At 52.3% G+C, this 19,146-nt stretch overlaps 1 protein-coding gene across 2 annotated transcripts; it reads left to right on the forward strand.

The window, feature by feature from the left end:
- The first annotated feature begins 7,113 nt into the window (after nucleotides 1-7,113).
- Nucleotides 7,114-18,833, forward strand: LOC124477861 (protein NDRG1-like). Of its 2 annotated transcripts, XM_047035930.1 has the most exons (12): nucleotides 7,114-8,862; nucleotides 9,326-9,361; nucleotides 13,666-13,771; nucleotides 14,205-14,325; nucleotides 14,880-14,942; nucleotides 15,174-15,234; nucleotides 15,848-15,934; nucleotides 16,182-16,238; nucleotides 16,678-16,844; nucleotides 17,002-17,101; nucleotides 17,234-17,321; nucleotides 18,011-18,833. In XM_047035930.1, exons 1-12 carry the CDS (start codon nucleotides 8,785-8,787, stop codon nucleotides 18,232-18,234), a joined length of 1,188 nt encoding a protein of 395 aa, XP_046891886.1. In that variant the 5' UTR covers nucleotides 7,114-8,784; the 3' UTR covers nucleotides 18,235-18,833. The 2 variants fall into 2 exon arrangements, with proteins under 2 accessions (XP_046891886.1, XP_046891894.1); XM_047035938.1 differs by lacking the exons at nucleotides 7,114-8,862; nucleotides 9,326-9,361 and adding an exon at nucleotides 12,880-12,991.
- The last annotated feature ends 313 nt before the right edge of the window (nucleotides 18,834-19,146 follow it).

A 19,146-nucleotide genomic window follows, 5' to 3' on the forward strand; every position in this document is an offset into this window, starting at 1 on the left:
ATCAGGACAGAGACATCAAGCTGGCCCCTCATCAGGGACAGAGACATCAAGCTGGCCCCTCATCAGGGACAGAGACATCAAGCTGGCCCCTCATCAGGACAGAGACATCAAGCTGGCCCCTCATCAGGACAGACACATCAAGCTGGCCCCTCATCAGGACAGACACATCAAGCTGGCCCCTCATCAGGGACAGACACATCAAGCTGGCCCCTCATCAGGGACAGAGACATCAAGCTGGCCCCTCATCAGGGACAGAGACATCAAGCTGGCCCCTCATCAGGGACAGACACATCAAGCTGGCCCCTCATCAGGACAGAGACATCAAGCTGGCCCCTCATCAGGGACAGAGACATCAAGCTGGCCCCTCATCAGGGACAGACACATCAAGCTGGCCCCTCATCAGGACAGACACATCAAGCTGGCCCCTCATCAGGACAGACACATCAAGCTGGCCCCTCATCAGGGACAGACACATCAAGCTGGCCCCTCATCAGGGACAGAGACATCAAGCTGGCCCCTCATCAGGACAGAGACATCAAGCTGGCCCCTCATCAGGGACAGAGACATCAAGCTGGCCCCTCATCAGGACAGAGACATCAAGCTGGCCCCTCATCAGGGACAGAGACATCAAGCTGGCCCCTCATCAGGGACAGAGACATCAAGCTGGCCCCTCATCAGGGACAGAGACATCAAGCTGGCCCCTCATCAGGGACAGAGACATCAAGCTGGCCCCTCATCAGGACAGAGACATCAAGCTGGCCCCTCATCAGGGACAGAGACATCAAGCTGGCCCCTCATCAGGGACAGAGACATCAAGCTGGCCCCTCATCAGGGACAGACACATCAAGCTGGCCCCTCATCAGGGACAGAGACATCAAGCTGGCCCCTCATCAGGACAGACACATCAAGCTGGCCCCTCATCAGGGACAGAGACATCAAGCTGGCCCCTCATCAGGGACAGAGACATCAAGCTGGCCCCTCATCAGGGACAGAGACATCAAGCTGGCCCCTCATCAGGGACAGAGACATCAAGCTGGCCCCTCATCAGGGACAGAGACATCAAGCTGGCCCCTCATCAGGGACAGAGACATCAAGCTGGCCCCTCATCAGGGACAGAGACATCAAGCTGGCCCCTCATCAGGGACAGAGACATCAAGCTGGCCCCTCATCAGGGACAGAGACATCAAGCTGGCCCCTCATCAGGGATAGAGACATCAAGCTGGCCCCTCATCAGGGACAGAGACATCAAGCTGGCCCCTCATCAGGACAGACACATCAAGCTGGCCCCTCATCAGGACAGACACATCAAGCTGGCCCCTCATCAGGGACAGAGACATCAAGCTGGCCCCTCATCAGGACAGACACATCAAGCTGGCCGCTCATCAGGGACAGAGACATCAAGCTGGCCCCTCATCAGGGACAGAGACATCAAGCTGGCCCCTCATCAGGGACAGAGACATCAAGCTGGCCCCTCATCAGGGACAGAGACATCAAGCTGGCCCCTCATCAGGACAGAGACATCAAGCTGGCCCCTCATCAGGGACAGAGACATCAAGCTGGCCCCTCATCAGGACAGAGACATCAAGCTGGCCCCTCATCAGGGACAGAGACATCAAGCTGGCCCCTCATCAGGGACAGAGACATCAAGCTGGCCCCTCATCAGGGACAGAGACATCAAGCTGGCCCCTCATCAGGGACAGAGACATCAAGCTGGCCCCTCATCAGGGACAGAGACATCAAGCTGGCCCCTCATCAGGACAGAGACATCAAGCTGGCCCCTCATCAGGGACAGAGACATCAAGCTGGCCCCTCATCAGGGACAGAGACATCAAGCTGGCCCCTCATCAGGGACAGACACATCAAGCTGGCCCCTCATCAGGGACAGACACATCAAGCTGGCCCCTCATCAGGGACAGAGACATCAAGCTGGCCCCTCATCAGGACAGAGACATCAAGCTGGCCCCTCATCAGGGACAGAGACATCAAGCTGGCCCCTCATCAGGACAGAGACATCAAGCTGGCCCCTCATCAGGGACAGAGACATCAAGCTGGCCCCTCATCAGGGACAGACACATCAAGCTGGCCCCTCATCAGGGACAGAGACATCAAGCTGGCCCCTCATCAGGGACAGAGACATCAAGCTGGCCCCTCATCAGGGACACATCAAGCTGGCCCCTCATCAGGGACAGAGACATCAAGCTGGCCCCATCAGGGACAGAGACATCAAGCTGGCCCCTCATCAGGGACAGACACATCAAGCTGGCCCCTCATCAGGGACAGAGACATCAAGCTGGCCCTCATCAGGGACAGACACATCAAGCTGGCCCCTCATCAGGGACAGAGACATCAAGCTGGCCCCTCATCAGGGACAGAGACATCAAGCTGGCCCCTCATCAGGGACATGGCCCCTCATCAGGGACAGAGACATCAAGCTGGCCCCTCATCAGGGACAGACACATCAAGCTGGCCCCTCATCAGGGACAGAGACATCAAGCTGGCCCCTCATCAGGGACAGAGACATCAAGCTGGCCCCTCATCAGGGACAGAGACATCAAGCTGGCCCCTCATCAGGACAGAGACATCAAGCTGGCCCCTCATCAGGACAGAGACATCAAGCTGGCCCCTCATCAGGGACAGAGACATCAAGCTGGCCCCTCATCAGGACAGACACATCAAGCTGGCCCCTCATCAGGGACAGAGACATCAAGCTGGCCCCTCATCAGGACAGACACATCAAGCTGGCCCCTCATCAGGGACAGAGACATCAAGCTGGCCCCTCATCAGGACAGAGACATCAAGCTGGCCCCTCATCAGGGACAGAGACATCAAGCTGGCCCCTCATCAGGGACAGAGACATCAAGCTGGCCCCTCATCAGGGACAGACACATCAAGCTGGCCCCTCATCAGGGACAGAGACATCAAGCTGGCCCCTCATCAGGGACAGACACATCAAGCTGGCCCCTCATCAGGGACAGAGACATCAAGCTGGCCCCTCATCAGGACAGAGACATCAAGCTGGCCCCTCATCAGGGACAGAGACATCAAGCTGGCCCCTCATCAGGGACAGACACATCAAGCTGGCCCCTCATCAGGGACAGAGACATCAAGCTGGCCCCTCATCAGGACAGAGACATCAAGCTGGCCCCTCATCAGGACAGAGACATCAAGCTGGCCCCTCATCAGGGACAGAGACATCAAGTTGGCCCCTCATCAGGGACAGACAGACACATCAAGATCAGGGACAGAGACATCAAGCTCAAGCTGGCCCCTCATCAGGGACAGAGACATCAAGCTGGCCCCTCATCAGGACAGAGACATCAAGCTGGCCCCTCATCAGGACAGAGACATCAAGCTGGCCCCTCATCAGGGACAGAGACATCAAGCTGGCCCCTCATCAGGACAGACACATCAAGCTGGCCCCTCATCAGGGACAGAGACATCAAGCTGGCCCCTCATCAGGACAGACACATCAAGCTGGCCCCTCATCAGGGACAGAGACATCAAGCTGGCCCCTCATCAGGGACAGAGACATCAAGCTGGCCCCTCATCAGGGACAGAGACATCAAGCTGGCCCCTCATCAGGACAGACACATCAAGCTGGCCCCTCATCAGGGACAGAGACATCAAGCTGGCCCCTCATCAGGACAGAGACATCAAGCTGGCCCCTCATCAGGACAGAGATCAGGGACAGAGACATCAAGCTGGCCCCTCATCAGGGACAGATCAGGGACATCAAGCTGGCCCCTCATCAGGACAGACACATCAAGCTGGCCCCTCATCAGGGACAGAGACATCAAGCTGGCCCCTCATCAGGACAGACACATCAAGCTGGCCCCTCATCAGGGACAGAGACATCAAGCTGGCCCCTCATCAGGACAGAGACATCAAGCTGGCCCCTCATCAGGACAGAGACATCAAGCTGGCCCCTCATCAGGGACAGAGACATCAAGCTGGCCCCTCATCAGGACAGACACATCAAGCTGGCCCCTCATCAGGGACAGAGACATCAAGCTGGCCCCTCATCAGGGACAGAGACATCAAGCTGGCCCCTCATCAGGACAGAGACATCAAGCTGGCCCCTCATCAGGACAGAGACATCAAGCTGGCCCCTCATCAGGGACAGCGACATCAAGCTGGCCCCTCATCAGGACAGACACATCAAGCTGGCCCCTCATCAGGACAGAGACATCAAGCTGGCCCCTCATCAGGGACAGAGACATCAAGCTGGCCCCTCATCAGGACAGAGACATCAAGCTGGCCCCTCATCAGGGACAGACACATCAAGCTGGCCCCTCATCAGGGACAGAGACATCAAGCTGGCCCCTCATCAGGGACAGAGACATCAAGCTGGCCCCTCATCAGGACAGAGACATCAAGCTGGCCCCTCATCAGGACAGAGACATCAAGCTGGCCCCTCATCAGGACAGACACATCAAGCTGGCCCCTCATCAGGACAGAGACATCAAGCTGGCCCCTCATCAGGACAGAGACATCAAGCTGGCCCCTCATCAGGACAGACACATCAAGCTGGCCCCTCATCAGGACAGACACATCAAGCTGGCCCCTCATCAGGACAGAGACATCAAGCTGGCCCCTCATCAGGACAGAGACATCAAGCTGGCCCCTCATCAGGGACAGAGACATCAAGCTGGCCCCTCATCAGGGACAGCGACATCAAGCTGGCCCCTCATCAGGACAGACACATCAAGCTGGCCCCTCATCAGGACAGAGACATCAAGCTGGCCCCTCATCAGGGACAGCGACATCAAGCTGGCCCCTCATCAGGACAGACACATCAAGCTGGCCCCTCATCAGGACAGAGACATCAAGCTGGCCCCTCATCAGGGACAGAGACATCAAGCTGGCCCCTCATCAGGACAGAGACATCAAGCTGGCCCCTCATCAGGGACAGAGACATCAAGCTGGCCCCTCATCAGGGACAGAGACATCAAGCTGGCCCCTCATCAGGACAGAGACATCAAGCTGGCCCCTCATCAGGACAGAGACATCAAGCTGGCCCCTCATCAGGGACAGAGACATCAAGCTGGCCCCTCATCAGGGACAGAGACATCAAGCTGGCCCCTCATCAGGACAGAGACATCAAGCTGGCCCCTCATCAGGGACAGAGACATCAAGCTGGCCCCTCATCAGGGACAGAGACATCAAGCTGGCCCCTCATCAGGGACAGACACATCAAGCTGGCCCCTCATCAGGGATAGAGACATCAAGCTGGCCCCTCATCAGGGACAGAGACATCAAGCTGGCCCCTCATCAGGGACAGAGACATCAAGCTGGCCCCTCATCAGGGACAGACACATCAAGCTGGCCCCTCATCAGGGACAGAGACATCAAGCTGGCCCCTCATCAGGACAGAGACATCAAGCTGGCCCCTCATCAGGGACAGAGACATCAAGCTGGCCCCTCATCAGGACAGAGACATCAAGCTGGCCCCTCATCAGGACAGACACATCAAGCTGGCCCCTCATCAGGACAGACACATCAAGCTGGCCCCTCATCAGGGACAGAGACATCAAGCTGGCCCCTCATCAGGGACAGAGACATCAAGCTGGCCCCTCATCAGGGACAGAGACATCAAGCTGGCCCCTCATCAGGGACAGAGACATCAAGCTGGCCCCTCATCAGGGACAGACACATCAAGCTGGCCCCTCATCAGGGACAGACACATCAAGCTGGCCCCTCATCAGGGACAGAGACATCAAGCTGGCCCCTCATCAGGACAGACACATCAAGCTGGCCCCTCATCAGGGACAGAGACATCAAGCTGGCCCCTCATCAGGGACAGAGACATCAAGCTGGCCCCTCATCAGGGACAGAGACATCAAGCTGGCCCCTCATCAGGACAGACACATCAAGCTGGCCCCTCATCAGGACAGACACATCAAGCTGGCCCCTCATCAGGGACAGAGACATCAAGCTGGCCCCTCATCAGGGACAGAGACATCAAGCTGGCCCCTCATCAGGACAGACACATCAAGCTGGCCCCTCATCAGGGACAGAGACATCAAGCTGGCCCCTCATCAGGGACAGAGACATCAAGCTGGCCCCTCATCAGGACAGACACATCAAGCTGGCCCCTCATCAGGGACAGACACATCAAGCTGGCCCCTCATCAGGACAGACACATCAAGCTGGCCCCTCATCAGGGACAGAGACATCAAGCTGGCCCCTCATCAGGGACAGAGACATCAAGCTGGCCCCTCATCAGGGACAGAGACATCAAGCTGGCCCCTCATCAGGGACAGAGACATCAAGCTGGCCCCTCATCAGGACAGACACATCCAGCTGGCCCCTCATCAGGACAGACACATCAAGCTGGCCCCTCATCAGGACAGACACATCAAGCTGGCCCTTCATCAGGACAGAGACATCAAGCTGGCCCCTCATCAGGACAGACACATCAAGCTGGCCCCTCATCAGGACAGAGACATCATGCTGGCCCCTCATCAGGACAGAGACATCAAGCTGGCCCCTCATCAGGGACAGAGACATCAAGCTGGCCCCTCATCAGGACAGACACATCAAGCTGGCCCCTCATCAGGACAGACACATCAAGCTGGCCCCTCATCAGGACAGAGACATCAAGCTGGCCCCTCATCAGGACAGACACATCAAGCTGGCCCCTCATCAGGACAGACACATCAAGCTGGCCCCTCATCAGGACAGAGACATCAAGCTGGCCCCTCATCAGGACAGACACATCAAGCTGGCCCCTCATCAGGACAGACACATCAAGCTGGCCCCTCATCAGGACAGACACATCAAGCTGGCCCCTCATCAGGACAGACACATCAAGCTGGCCCCTCATCAGGACAGAGACATCAAGCTGGCCCTTCATCAGGACACACAGGAGAACAGCTTTCTGCAGCCCCAGCTCTGGGCTTGGTCCTGGTCCTAGCCTGTCCCCAGCTCTGGGCTTGGTCCTGGTCCTAGCCTGTCCCCAGCTCTGCCCTCAGTCCAGGGAGGCGTGGGGCCAGGGTCTGGTGGTTCTAACCATGACACATTCTGGCAGAGGGGGCTGTGAGGGGTGGGAGGGCTCTGGAGCGTGTCACAGCCCTCTCCATGTCAACACAACACACCACTATTGCTGGGAGACCGCTCAATCGGCCGTACATATCAAGATAGAAAAACAAGTCAGGATCAGTTGTGAACTTTGGCCTCCACTAAGAGGTCATTACTGAGGGATGGTGTCTGCACAGTGCCAGATTATCAGAGCTTCCTTGTCAGTAACATAACGGCTCTATGGTGCCGTTGGTGTCTTCAATCTTTGTTGCCATGGCTTCGGAGTCAGTGGAGTATCCTTTTTTTGTGCTGCGTGTTAGAGCACAATTACACGTGTGAATGCAGTCTAGAGTAAAAGCAACGTTTGTTATTTCACTTAAAATACTTTTTCTTTTATATTCCGTTGTCAAAATAACTCTGTCGCCATCTAGCGGTGGGAAAGTATACCATTTCATTTTAGGTGATTTATCTCGTCTGTACAGCACCTTGGTAAACGTGTTTAAACGTGCTCTATAAATACATTCACTGCCTATTACATTTTTGCCATTGACTACCGCGCTATAAAAAATACTAGCCTACTGTACACCGCGCAACGAGGTTAAGACTCTTACCGAGTTCTCAAGTTTTATCAAATGTTTTGCTTAAGATGACCATGATACCTGTCAACGTGCTCAAATCTGGGAGAGCGGGTGCTGCCGGTGTCTCGAGACAGCTATCAACTCAGCAGAAAACCTACCTCTTTAGCCTATGCCTGCGCCTCGTCAATTTAATTGTATACAGCGGGACACGTAATCCCTTAATTACTTCTCAGCGAGAAGTTGGTGCGTGAGAGCGTGAGTGAGTGTACGGCGAAAGCGTGAGACTTGAGAGCCCCGGTTTAAATACCCAGTAGCCTATTTGGACTGGTTAAGTAGGCTATAGCAACATGGTTCCAAGATAACCTATTTGCACACAGTCCTTAATTAGTAGCCTAGTTAAGCAGGTAACGGATCAGACTCCTGGTTTCGTCAACTAGATATTTATACGTAGTGAGTACTTTCCGGAGGCCTTAGAAGCAGAGGTTAAACCTTGAGAGGATTAGTTTTTCATCCACACCTGCTCCAAAGTCCTGTCCTGTTTGTGTCGCGTTCCGCTGGCGCTTCATGTTTATGAAGCGGCCGGTGACGACCTGACAGCAACCAGGGACCGCGACACCTTCTATCTATAACGCAGTAATTACATCCGTGACAACAAATTACACATTTAAGAGTATTGTTTATAGAAGTAAAACACTAGATCACAACAACCCAAAGTAAATTGACAGCCTAGCCTACTTGATAAACTATGGTTCGAACATTTGACCTTGTTATTTTTTATTCATTTAATGCGTCATTGTTGCCGGGGAAACGTAATGATTCTATTGTAGATAGTCTACTGAAAGCCATATTTGTGCTGTCCGACGTAGGCTTGCCGTGTGTGTTTCATCAGGATACTATGGGTGAAGCAGGTAGCTTTAAAGCTGTCGGCAGGGCCATGCGCTTGTTTAAGAAGGTGGGGTGAAATTGCATCCTGCAAATGATGCGAAAAGTGTCAACAGTTCTTATTGACGTCAAAAAAGACGCTCTCATTTAATCCGTTTGACACATGTATAACGTGACCCACTTAATCTATTTTAACGTAATGTAGCCATATGGTGTGCCGAGTCACGGTGAGCCGCAGGTGCGGGCCTCACCTTGCGGCTGCCGCCACCGGCTGTCACCGGGACAGGCATAACCCGTGTCCATTATGCAGGTCCCGTCTTTGCCGGAAGAAGATGAGACGGACGAAAATGCAGAGAGTCACCAGTGCTTCACAGTCATTCCAGTAAGAACTTCTCGTGCCTGAACGTTTTGAATAGCCTTAAAGTGTACGGGTGTAGGCTAGTTATAGCCTAGTGTAAAGTCCTAAAGCAGTGGCTGTCAACCCTGGTCATTAGGGACCCCCTGCATGTTCTAGATCAGAGGTGAGCAATTCCGGTCCTCAGGGGCCACAGTCCTGCATGTTTTAGATGTTTCCCTGCTCCAACTCATCTGATTTAAATTACAGGTAATGCGTCGTTATGAAACACAGCACAATCCTGATAACAACCCATTCATTAAAATCAGGTGTGTTAGGGCAGGGAAACATCTAAAACATGCAGGGCAGAGGGGGTCCATGAGGACCAGGGTTGAGAGAGGCTGCTGTAAATGAAATCCTACATGTAGCCTATAGCGCTGACTGCGCATAGGGAACTTGCTACTGAAATGTCCAGATGAAGGAACCAACCCTGTCCTCTGTTTCTTCACAGCTCACTTCTGATTGCCCCTCGAGATATGCAATTGGGGTAAAAGCATGCACAACTTGTTAAAACACTACACAATAACATTGTCTTCATAATGAAATAATTTTGATGTTCTGAACCTATTATCTCATCCTTGTTGGTGTTTTGACTGAGTGTGTGTGTGTATGTGTGTGTGTGTGTGTGTGTGTGTGTGTGTGTGTGAGAGAGAGGCCAGTGTGTGTGTGAGGCCAGTGTGTGTGTGTGAGGCCAGTGTGTGCATGTGTGTGTGATGTGTGTGGCCAATGTGTGTGTGTGGGGGGGGGGGGGGGGGCAGTGTTTCCAACAGAATGTGATTGTATTTGTGGCGGTATAGGCTGGGGCAAAGACAGACGTAAAAATGTGGGGCTCAGCCCACCTGTGTCCTAGTATTGGTTAGATGCATAGACTGTATATAAGAAGGACGTAGTCATCATGACATCACCCATTGGTTTGTGAAAGCCCGTTTTGAAGCCTCGATTTTTGCACTACCTGGTTGCCATCTTTGGTTTTTGGAGCCAGAAAAAAGTGAGCACATTTGGCCGAGAGGGCGGAGTTGGGAAGGGGTGAAGGGCGGGAGAAGCTGAGGACACGTTGCATGCCCACCTCGCTAACAGCCTCTCTCCTCTCTGCCACTGGCTAGTAGATCTGTCAATCAACCATCCATACCCCCAAATATACCGATCTTTGAGGCCTAATATCGACATAATTATCAAATCATTTTCAGCTGTACCACCAGGACACTGATAAGAAGGGAATCTAGCTCATGACACCATCATAAATTGTTGATTTTTTTTTTTTACTTTGTATTTCATGAGAAGTTGGCAATTTGTATTAGGCGTATATTATTATATTTAACTTGAATGTATCCATATGGACACATTTGTGCAGAGAATTATGATACTAACCGTCTTAAACTCCAGATTGATTCTCCTGACTATTCTTGGAAAAAGCAGTTCGTCCCGCTTGCACGGAGAGTGGGCTATTATAATATAAGCTTAATATTGAAATTTAAACACCACCGAATTTGTTGGTTTTAAATTCATCTCTTTGAAATTGAATTATGAATTTATTTAAATGTTTAAAAAAATTCACGGTTTGGAAATTCAGGTCGCTCAAATTTGAACAGCAAAATTCTGATCCCAAAAAACCCCCCCAAGAAAACTAAAGCCTCAGAAATTCAAATAAAACACAATTCAGGCTTTTCAAATTTGAATGGTGAAATTCTAATTTAAAAAAATCTAACCTAAAACATTCGAACCAAAAAAAACAAGGATATGTAAGGCAATCGAGCCTGAATGCAGTCGAACTGTCTCACTTCTCCAAGAAGCGTCCAACTGCAGGTCTCAGATCAGACGACTGACTTTTCTCCTCATGACTGCCTGCAGCTACACCTGGATGAGCGGGGCCTGAAGAGAGAGGTCCACAGTTGGACTTTCTCGGAGAAGTGAGATGGTTTGATTGCATTCAGGCTCGATGTTTCATCTCAAATGTATTAAGTTCGACATTTTGGGATCCAAATTTCACCAGTCGAATTTGACCAGCCCGAATGTTGTTCTTTTTGAATTTCTGAAGTTTCTGAGGCTTTTTTTATAGCATTTTTGGGATCTGAATTTTACTTTTCGAATTTGAGCAACCTGAATTTCCAAACCTTTAATTTTTGAATCAGATTTTTAATGAATTCATATTTCAATTTTAAAGACGTGAATTTAAAACCAACAAATTGACAGTGATGTTGAGAGACAGAGAGAAACAGAGAGAAAGAGAGAGAGGGGGGGAGGGAGAGAGAGAGAGAGAGAGAGAGAGAGAGAAAGAGAGAGAGAGAGAGAGAGGGGGGAGGGAGAGAGAGAGAGAGAGACAGAAAGAGAGAGAAAGAGAGAGAGGGGGGGGGGGAGGGAGAGAGAGAGAGAGAGAAAGAGAGAGAGAGAGAGAGCACGAGTGGGGCAAGAAGGGGCTGAAAGAATAAATGCGCTGCACGCAGCTCTACAATCATATGTTAGTTTTTTTCCCTGTTGCTATGCTGAGTGTGCCTTTGTACATGAGCTAAATGAATACAACTGAATGACTGTGTGGAGTCAGAGCCAGCTGTGTAAGAGTTGACACGTGTTTCAGGGCATCTTGCTATCCTGACCTGCCCTGGTCCTGTTCCTCTGGCCTAACAAGATTAGACACCAGGGGAGAAACACGACTGCTGTATAGGACACAGGGCATTTCAGGCAGCCTGTGTTCTGTACAGTACTGGTACAGTAGGCTGACTGACAGGACTGATGTCACTGTAGGGTGCATGACACAGAGCATGCTTGTACAGTACTGAAACATTTACAGGACAAACTATTCTCTCTTCTATTCTTCCTGGTGAGGAGGTGTGCTCTGCCTGTTCCTGGTGAGCAGGTGTGCTCCGCCTGTTCCTGGTGAGCAGGTGTGTTCTGCCTGTTCCTGGTGAGCAGGTGTGCTCTGCCTGTTTCTGGTGAGCATGTGTGTTCTGCCTGTTCCTGGTGAGCAGGTGTGTTCTGCTTGTTCCTGGAGAGCAGGTGTGTTCTGCCTGTTCCTGGTGAGCAGGTGTGCTCTGCCTGTTCCTGGTGAGCATGTGTGTTCTGCCTGTTCCTGGTGAGCAGGTGTGCTCTGCCTGTTCCTGGTGAGGAGGTGTGCTCTGCCTGTTCCTGGTGAGGAGGTGTGCTCTGCCTGTTCTTGGTGAGGAGGTGTGTTCTGCCTGTTCCTGGAGAGCAGGTGTGTTCTGCCTGTTCCTGGTGAGCAGGTGTGCTCTGCCTGTTCCTGGTGAGCATGTGTGTTCTGCCTGTTCCTGGTGAGCAGGTGTGTTCTGCTTGTTCCCTGTGAGCAGGTGTGCTCTGCCTGTTCCTGGTGAGGAGGTGTGCTCTGCCTGTTCCTGGTGAGCAGGTGTGGTCTGCCTGTTCTTGGTGAGCAGGTGTGTTCTGCCTGTTCCTGGTGATCAGGTGTGATCTGCCTGTTCCTGGTGAGGAGGTGTGCTCTGCCTGTTCCTGGTGAACAGGTGTGCTCTGCCTGGTTCTGGTGAGGAGGTGTGCTCTGCCTGTTCCTGGTGAGGAGGTGTGTTCTGCCTGTTCCTGGTGAGCAGGTGTGCTCTGCCTGTTCCTGGTGAGGAGGTGTGTTCTGCCTGTTCTTGGTGAGCAGGTGTGCTCTGCCTGTTCCTGGTGAGGAGGTGTGTTCTGCCTGTTCCTGGTGAGCAGGTGTGTTCTGCCTGTTCCTGGTGAGCAGGTGTGTTCTGCCTGTTCCTGGTAAGCAGGTGTGTTCTGCCTGTTCCTGGTGAGCAGGTGTGTTGGCAGCAGCAAGGGCACAGCCTGTGGCTCTGTTCTGCTTTCCCTCCACCCTGGGAACCAGCCTGCCTGTGATGGACCGGCCACATTCGTGTTAATCCAATCATCTGATCAGGCCATCCAGATGGCAGCAGGGGCCTTGGTGCTACGCAAGCAGGGAAGAGGGGTGGGGAGGGGTGGGGGAAGGGCGGGATAGTCTGGGGACTTAAAGAGGTATAAAACCTTGCTGTCTGGAAGGAGGGGACACAGTAGCTCACAGACTCAAGCTCCAGGATCTAAAACTCCAATCGCAACCACGGCAGACCAACACACAGGCATGGTCATGCAGGACAACGAGTATGACTCAGTGTTTGACATAGAGGCAACTGTGAGTATCGTCTGGGTTGACTTGTGAGACTAGGAAAAGCTATTCATCTGGATGACCTGGATGCATGTTTGTAGCTGAGGGTGTGAATCCAGAGGGACAGGGAGTTTTTCCTTGTCTTCCTTGAGGATTTAGGTTGGTTGAGGGGCAGTTCTATGGGCGCATGTGAAGCCCTCTGTGACATGCTTGCGTGTAAAAAGGGCTATACAAATAAATTTGATTTGATTTGATTTGACAGGGTGATGTTGGGTTTCGTGACACTTGTACATAATCAACGTGGCTTCTGGAAAGTTCTGTTCCTTGGACCACAGACAGGCCTTTCCTCATGCAGGGATCTTCTAGCATGTCTGAAAGTCTCTGACAGACCATAAACACCAGTGTTGTCTTCTCAGTGCTGGCGTAGTACGCAACTTCATCCCCTCAGCCGCCTGGTTGAAGCCGTTCTTGCATCAAGCGAGCTGTTTGTCAGTGGCAGTGTTAGTGTCGGGAGATTACGAGGCTCAATGGGGGTAGAAGCTTCCCCAGCGAAGTTCAGGAAGACGGGGTGTGTGTGTGTGTGTGTCAGCGAGGCTTAGGAGGACGGGGTGTGTGTGTGTTGGAGTTTGAAAGCAGCATGGTACCGTTAGGGAGGCGTTGGGGAGGTGGCGAGTGACGCTTGCTGTGGTGTGTGCTTCCAGGAGGAGGATGTGGAGACGCAGTGTGGGCTGGTCCGCTGCTCCGTGAAGGGGGTGCCGAAGAGCGCTCGCCCAGCCATCCTCACCTACCATGACATCGGGCTGACCTGTGAGTACCAGGAGCCTTCACCCTGCTGCTACACCGGGGCGGACCGGAACAGGGCTGGATACATCAAGTCGGATTTACTTTGATTATCCTGTAGATCCAACATGATCCATAGACAAATCACATGCCTATATATATATACACTTTATATCAATATGTATAGGCTATATATAAATACACAGACACACACATGATATACAGTATAAATACATACAGACACACACATGCACACACATACATATACAACATAAACACCGTCTATTACAGGCACACACTCAGCAGAGTCAAGAGCGGACATGATAGTTTGTAGGTGGCTCTGGAGGAGAGCATTGGGTCAGGGGTCGGGGGTCAGGGGTCAGGGGTCAGGGGTCAGGGGTCGTCGCCAAGGTTAGGCTTCATGAAGACATGTAAACCAGCTCCCCTGTTCCTTTGCCAGACAAGTCGTGCTTCGACCCTCTGTTCAACCACGAGGACATGCACGAGATCAGCCGACACTTTGCTGTGGTCCACGTCCACGCCCCTGGGCAGCATGAGGGAGCCTCCACACTGTCCACAGGGTGAGCACACACACACACTCACACAGGCACACACACACACACTCACACAGGCACACACACACACACTCACACAGGCACACACACACTCACACAGGCACACACACTCACACACTCACACAGGCACACACACACTCACACACACACGCACTCACACAGGCACACACACACACACACTCACACACACACACTCACACAGGCACACACAGGCAGACACACACAGGCAGACACACACACACACAGACAGACAAATACACACACATACTCACACACATACTCACACACAAACAAGCACACACAGTTTACCTTAATCTGTTGTCGAGGTAATCCACAGGCACAGTTGTCAAGGTAATCCACAGGCACAGATGTCCTTAAAATAGCTGACATACTGACATACATGTCCATGCCATCTGCGGCAGTGACCTTCACACACCAGCGGGGTCAGATTTATCAGCTTTCCATCTACAACATTCACAGTGATAGGATATGATGAATGGTTGGTTGTAAAACAGAAGGGTGGTGATGATTGATAGATGATTGCCCCCTCCCTCCCCCAGGTACACCTACCCCAGCGTGGAGCAGCTCTCTGAGACCCTGCCACAGATCCTCAAGCACTTTGGGTGAGACCCGCACAACACTGACCACTGTAGTTAAAGGAAGCTCCATTTCACCTTTAACAGCTAACAATCAACCTGGTGCATCCTTCACAAACATATCTATCAACTCGTGCAATCTCACGCCTGCTGTAGTTAACCTATCACAAACGTATCCTAGTTAACCACCAAGCAAACCCGCTCGAGGTAAACATGGTTCTGTTTAACCAATCACAACCCTCCTCTTGTCTCTTTCAGATTGAAGAGTATTATTGGACTGGGCATGGGTGCCGGTGCTTTCATCCTGGCTAACTTCGCTGTGAGTTACCCTAGCTCTCTGTTAACCTCCTAACTCTCTCTCTTTACCCCCTAGCTCTCTGTTTACCTCCCAGCTATCTCTGTTTACCTCCTAGATCTCTGTTTACCTCCCAGCTATCTCTGTTTACCTCCTAGATCTCTGTTTACCTCCCAGCTATCTCTGTTTACCTCCTAGATCTCTGTTTACCTCCCAGTTATCTCTGTTTACCTCCTAGATCTCTGTTTACCTCCCAGCTATCTCTGTTTACCTCCTAGATCTCTGTTTACCTCCCAGCTATCTCTGTTTACCTCCTAGATCTCTATTTACCTCCCAGCTATCTCTATTTACCTCCCAGCTATCTCTGTTTACCTCCCAGCTATCTCTGTTTACCTCCTAGATCTCTGTTTACCTCCCAGCTATCTCTGTTTACCTCCCAGCTCTCTTTGTTGACCTCTTAGGTCTCTCTGTTTACCTCATAGTTCTCTATTCACCTCCTAGGTCTCTCTGTTTACCTCCTAGCTCTCTGTGTTGACCTCCTAGCTCTCTGCTCATTCTGGTCATGTTAACTGCCCCTGACCATGACCCTGTTCCTGCTGTGGTTGTATGAAGCTAACCTGAGTGTGTGTCTGTGCAGTTAAACCATCCTGACATGGTGGAGGGGCTGACTCTCATCAACATCAACGCTGGAGCAGAGGGCCTGATCGACTCTGTCACACAGAAGGTACCACACACACACACACACACACACTCACACATACACACTCACACACACACACACTCCCTTACACTCACACACACACTCACACACACACACTTCCTCACACACACACACTCACCTAATCACTCATGCACACACTTACATACAGCATATTGCAGACCAGTCTTACAACACTAATATGAAAGTCCAGTTAGATTAGTGTTTTTAAACCCCCGGGCAAACAGGAAGTGACCTGTGTTTCCTGTTTCAGATCAGCGGCTGGACCCACACCCTGCCCGACACCATCATCTCACACCTGTTTGGAACTGTGAGTACCAAGAGTAGCTCCCGAACCAGCTCTGCTACATGTGGTGGTTAGAGTAGCCCCCGAACCAGCTCTGCTACATGTGGTGGTTAGAGTAGCCCCCGAACCAGCTCTGCTACATGTGGTGGTTAGAGTAGCCCCCGAACCAGCTCTGCTACATGTGGTGGTTAGAGTAGCCCCCGAACCAGCTCTGCTACATGTGGTGGTTAGAGTAGCCCCCGAACCAGCTCTGCTACATGTGGTGGTTGTCACCCTACCCACACTCCTAACCCCCATCCTGTCACCCTACCCTCACCCCTAACCCCCACCCTGTCACCCTACCCTCACCCCTAACCCCCACCCTGTCACCCTACCCTCACCCCTAACCCCCACCCTGTGACCCTACCCTCACCCCCAACCCCCACCCTGTCTCTTCCCTCACAACCTACCTTAACCCACCCAGGAGGAGATCCAGAACAACCACGACCTGATTGCCACCTACCGCCACCACATCCAGAACCAGGTGAACCAGGCCAACCTGCAGCCCTTTGTGAGGTCCTACCAGAGCCGGCTTGCTCTGGAGGTGCAGAGGCCAGAGATAGGCAGCAGCATCAACGTCAGGACCCTCAAGTACGGACAGCATCACCCCCTAGGGCCGACCCCTGACCCTAAACCCTGAATCACTAACTATGACCCTTAAACACTCAACCTAGTACCTTTAACTCCGGCTCCTGACCTCTGACCCTGAATCCCTATCCCTGACCTCTGACCCTGCTGTCTGCTGCAGGTGCCAGACTTTGCTGGTGGTGGGCGACCAGTCCCCTGCGGTTGAGGCTGTGGTGGAGTGCAACTCCAAGCTCAACCCCACCAAGACCACCCTGCTGAAGGTACAGGCCTGCTGCTGCTTCTTGCAGACTACACTACCCACACACCTCACTTCCTCTCTCTGTCCATACAATACACAATACACATGATTCACTGCAGCATTCCTGGCTGACCTCTGACCCGTCTGTGTGCAGATGGCAGACTGTGGAGGACTGCCCCAGGTGGACCAGCCTGCTTCCCTGACCGAGGCATTCAAGTACTTCATCCAGGGCATGGGCTACAGTAAGTAGATTAGACTGGATTAAACCCGGACAGTTTAGGGAGCTATAGGAGTTAGACTGGACCAGTATAGAAGCTATAAGTGCTGCTGTAAGACTAGAAGATGATCAGTGGGCCAGTCTTTCCCAGTAACTCCCAGTCTCTCCCAGTAACTCCCAGTCTCTCCCAGTCTCTCCCAGTAACTCCCAGTAACTCCCAGTCTCTCCCAGTAACTCTCAGTCTGTCCCAGTCTCTCCCAGTAACTCCCAGTCTCTCCCAGTAACTCCCAGTATGTCCCGGTCTCTCTCAGTAACTCCCAGTCTCTCCCAGTAACTCCCAGTAACTCCCAGTAACTCCCAGTCTCTCCCAGTAACTCCCAGTCCCTCCCAGTAACTCCCAGTCTGTCCCAGTCTCTCCCAGTAACTCCCAGTCTCTCCCAGTAACTCCCAGTCTCTCCCAGTCTCTCCCAGTAACTCCCAGCCTCTCCTAGTAACTCCCAGTAACTCCCAGTCTCTCCCAGTAACTCCCAGTCTGTCCCGGTCTCTCTCAGTAACTCCCAGTCTCTCCCAGTAACTCCCAGTAACTCCCAGTAACTCCCAGTAACTCCCAGCCTCTCCCAGTAACTCCCAGTCTCTCCCAGTAACTCCCAGTCCCTCCCAGTAACTCCCAGTCTGTCCCAGTCTCTCCCAGTAACTCCCAGTCTGTCCCTCCAGTGTCGGCGGCCAGCATGACTCGTCTGGTGCGTTCCCGTACTGCCTCTGGCTCCAGCCTCTCCTCCTTCGAAGGGAACCGGAGCCGCGCCCACACCAACGAGGGGCGGGGCAAATCCGCCCTCGCCGACCCCCGGGGCAACTCTAACACCGACGCCTCCATGGAGGGCATCTCCGTGACAACCTCCGACCACTCGGCGATTAAGTCCACAGAGATGGCCTGCTAGGACAACCTCAGCCTCTCGATCTCCGACCCCTCTGACCTCCGACCCCTCTCGCCCGGCCGGGAAACGATCTGTCCTCTCTGGTCCTGAGCTTGTTTTCTTTGTCTTCTACCTGCTGTCCTCTCCCCTCCGTCCTCTCCCCTTCCTTCCCACCTGGTCCACCTCTCTGGTCCACCTCTCTGGTCTCTGCCACCACCTGTGTTTCTGCCGAAGATAATAAACTCCTGCTGTGTGCCAGACTTCCCTCACGCTCCCTCCCTCCGCTCGCCTGTGGCGTTGTCCACGCCCCTACTCCTCCTCGCTCCTCTCTGCCCCGGCCAGCTTGCCGTCACCCAGCAGGGAGTCACAGAGACCGCTAGGGGTCAGGAGAGATGGCCATGCCAGACCACAAGGTTTGACACCATAAAATGTAATCATAACATATTCATTTAGCAGACGCTTTTATCTGTCGAAAGCCATGTACAGCACAGGGGAATTTGAACCAGAGATCAACTCGAGCTGCAGGCGTATGCTCTAACCACTGAGCTATACCGATATGGGTTGTCCAAAACTGAAAACGTAGCGATAGTAGTCTTGAACAACTGACGTGTTACTGAGTGTTACTGGTGTGTTATTGACTTGTTACTGTGGAGTGTAACGGGTTTTACCAGAGAAGGTCTCTGTGAAAACCCCCATTTTTGTAACTTTTATCATTTTTATAACTTGAACTACATAATCCATACAAAATCCTATGAATGTATATTTATATATACACTATATCCCAGACATAGCTACAGATGTAAAAATATGTATCACCACTCAAACCTTAATATTATTTAAGGTTGCACTGTACATACAAACTGAATAAAAATAAGCAGACTGACAACCCTGAGTGGAGAAGATCCAGACCTCGACACACACACACTCTTTCTCTCT

Source organism: Hypomesus transpacificus, chromosome 2 (assembly GCF_021917145.1).
Source record: "Hypomesus transpacificus isolate Combined female chromosome 2, fHypTra1, whole genome shotgun sequence".
NCBI lineage: Eukaryota > Metazoa > Chordata > Actinopteri > Osmeriformes > Osmeridae > Hypomesus > Hypomesus transpacificus.

Coding starts and splice junctions, on each gene's coding strand:
- LOC124477861 (XM_047035930.1), top strand. CDS start 8,785: ATGCAGGTCCCGTCTTTGCCGGAAGAAGATGAGACGGACGAAAATGCA. Junction 14,943..15,173: donor CAGATCCTCAAGCACTTTGG/GTGAGACCCGCA, acceptor TGTCTCTTTCAG/ATTGAAGAGTATTATTGGAC. Junction 17,102..17,233: donor CCAAGACCACCCTGCTGAAG/GTACAGGCCTGC, acceptor GTCTGTGTGCAG/ATGGCAGACTGTGGAGGACT.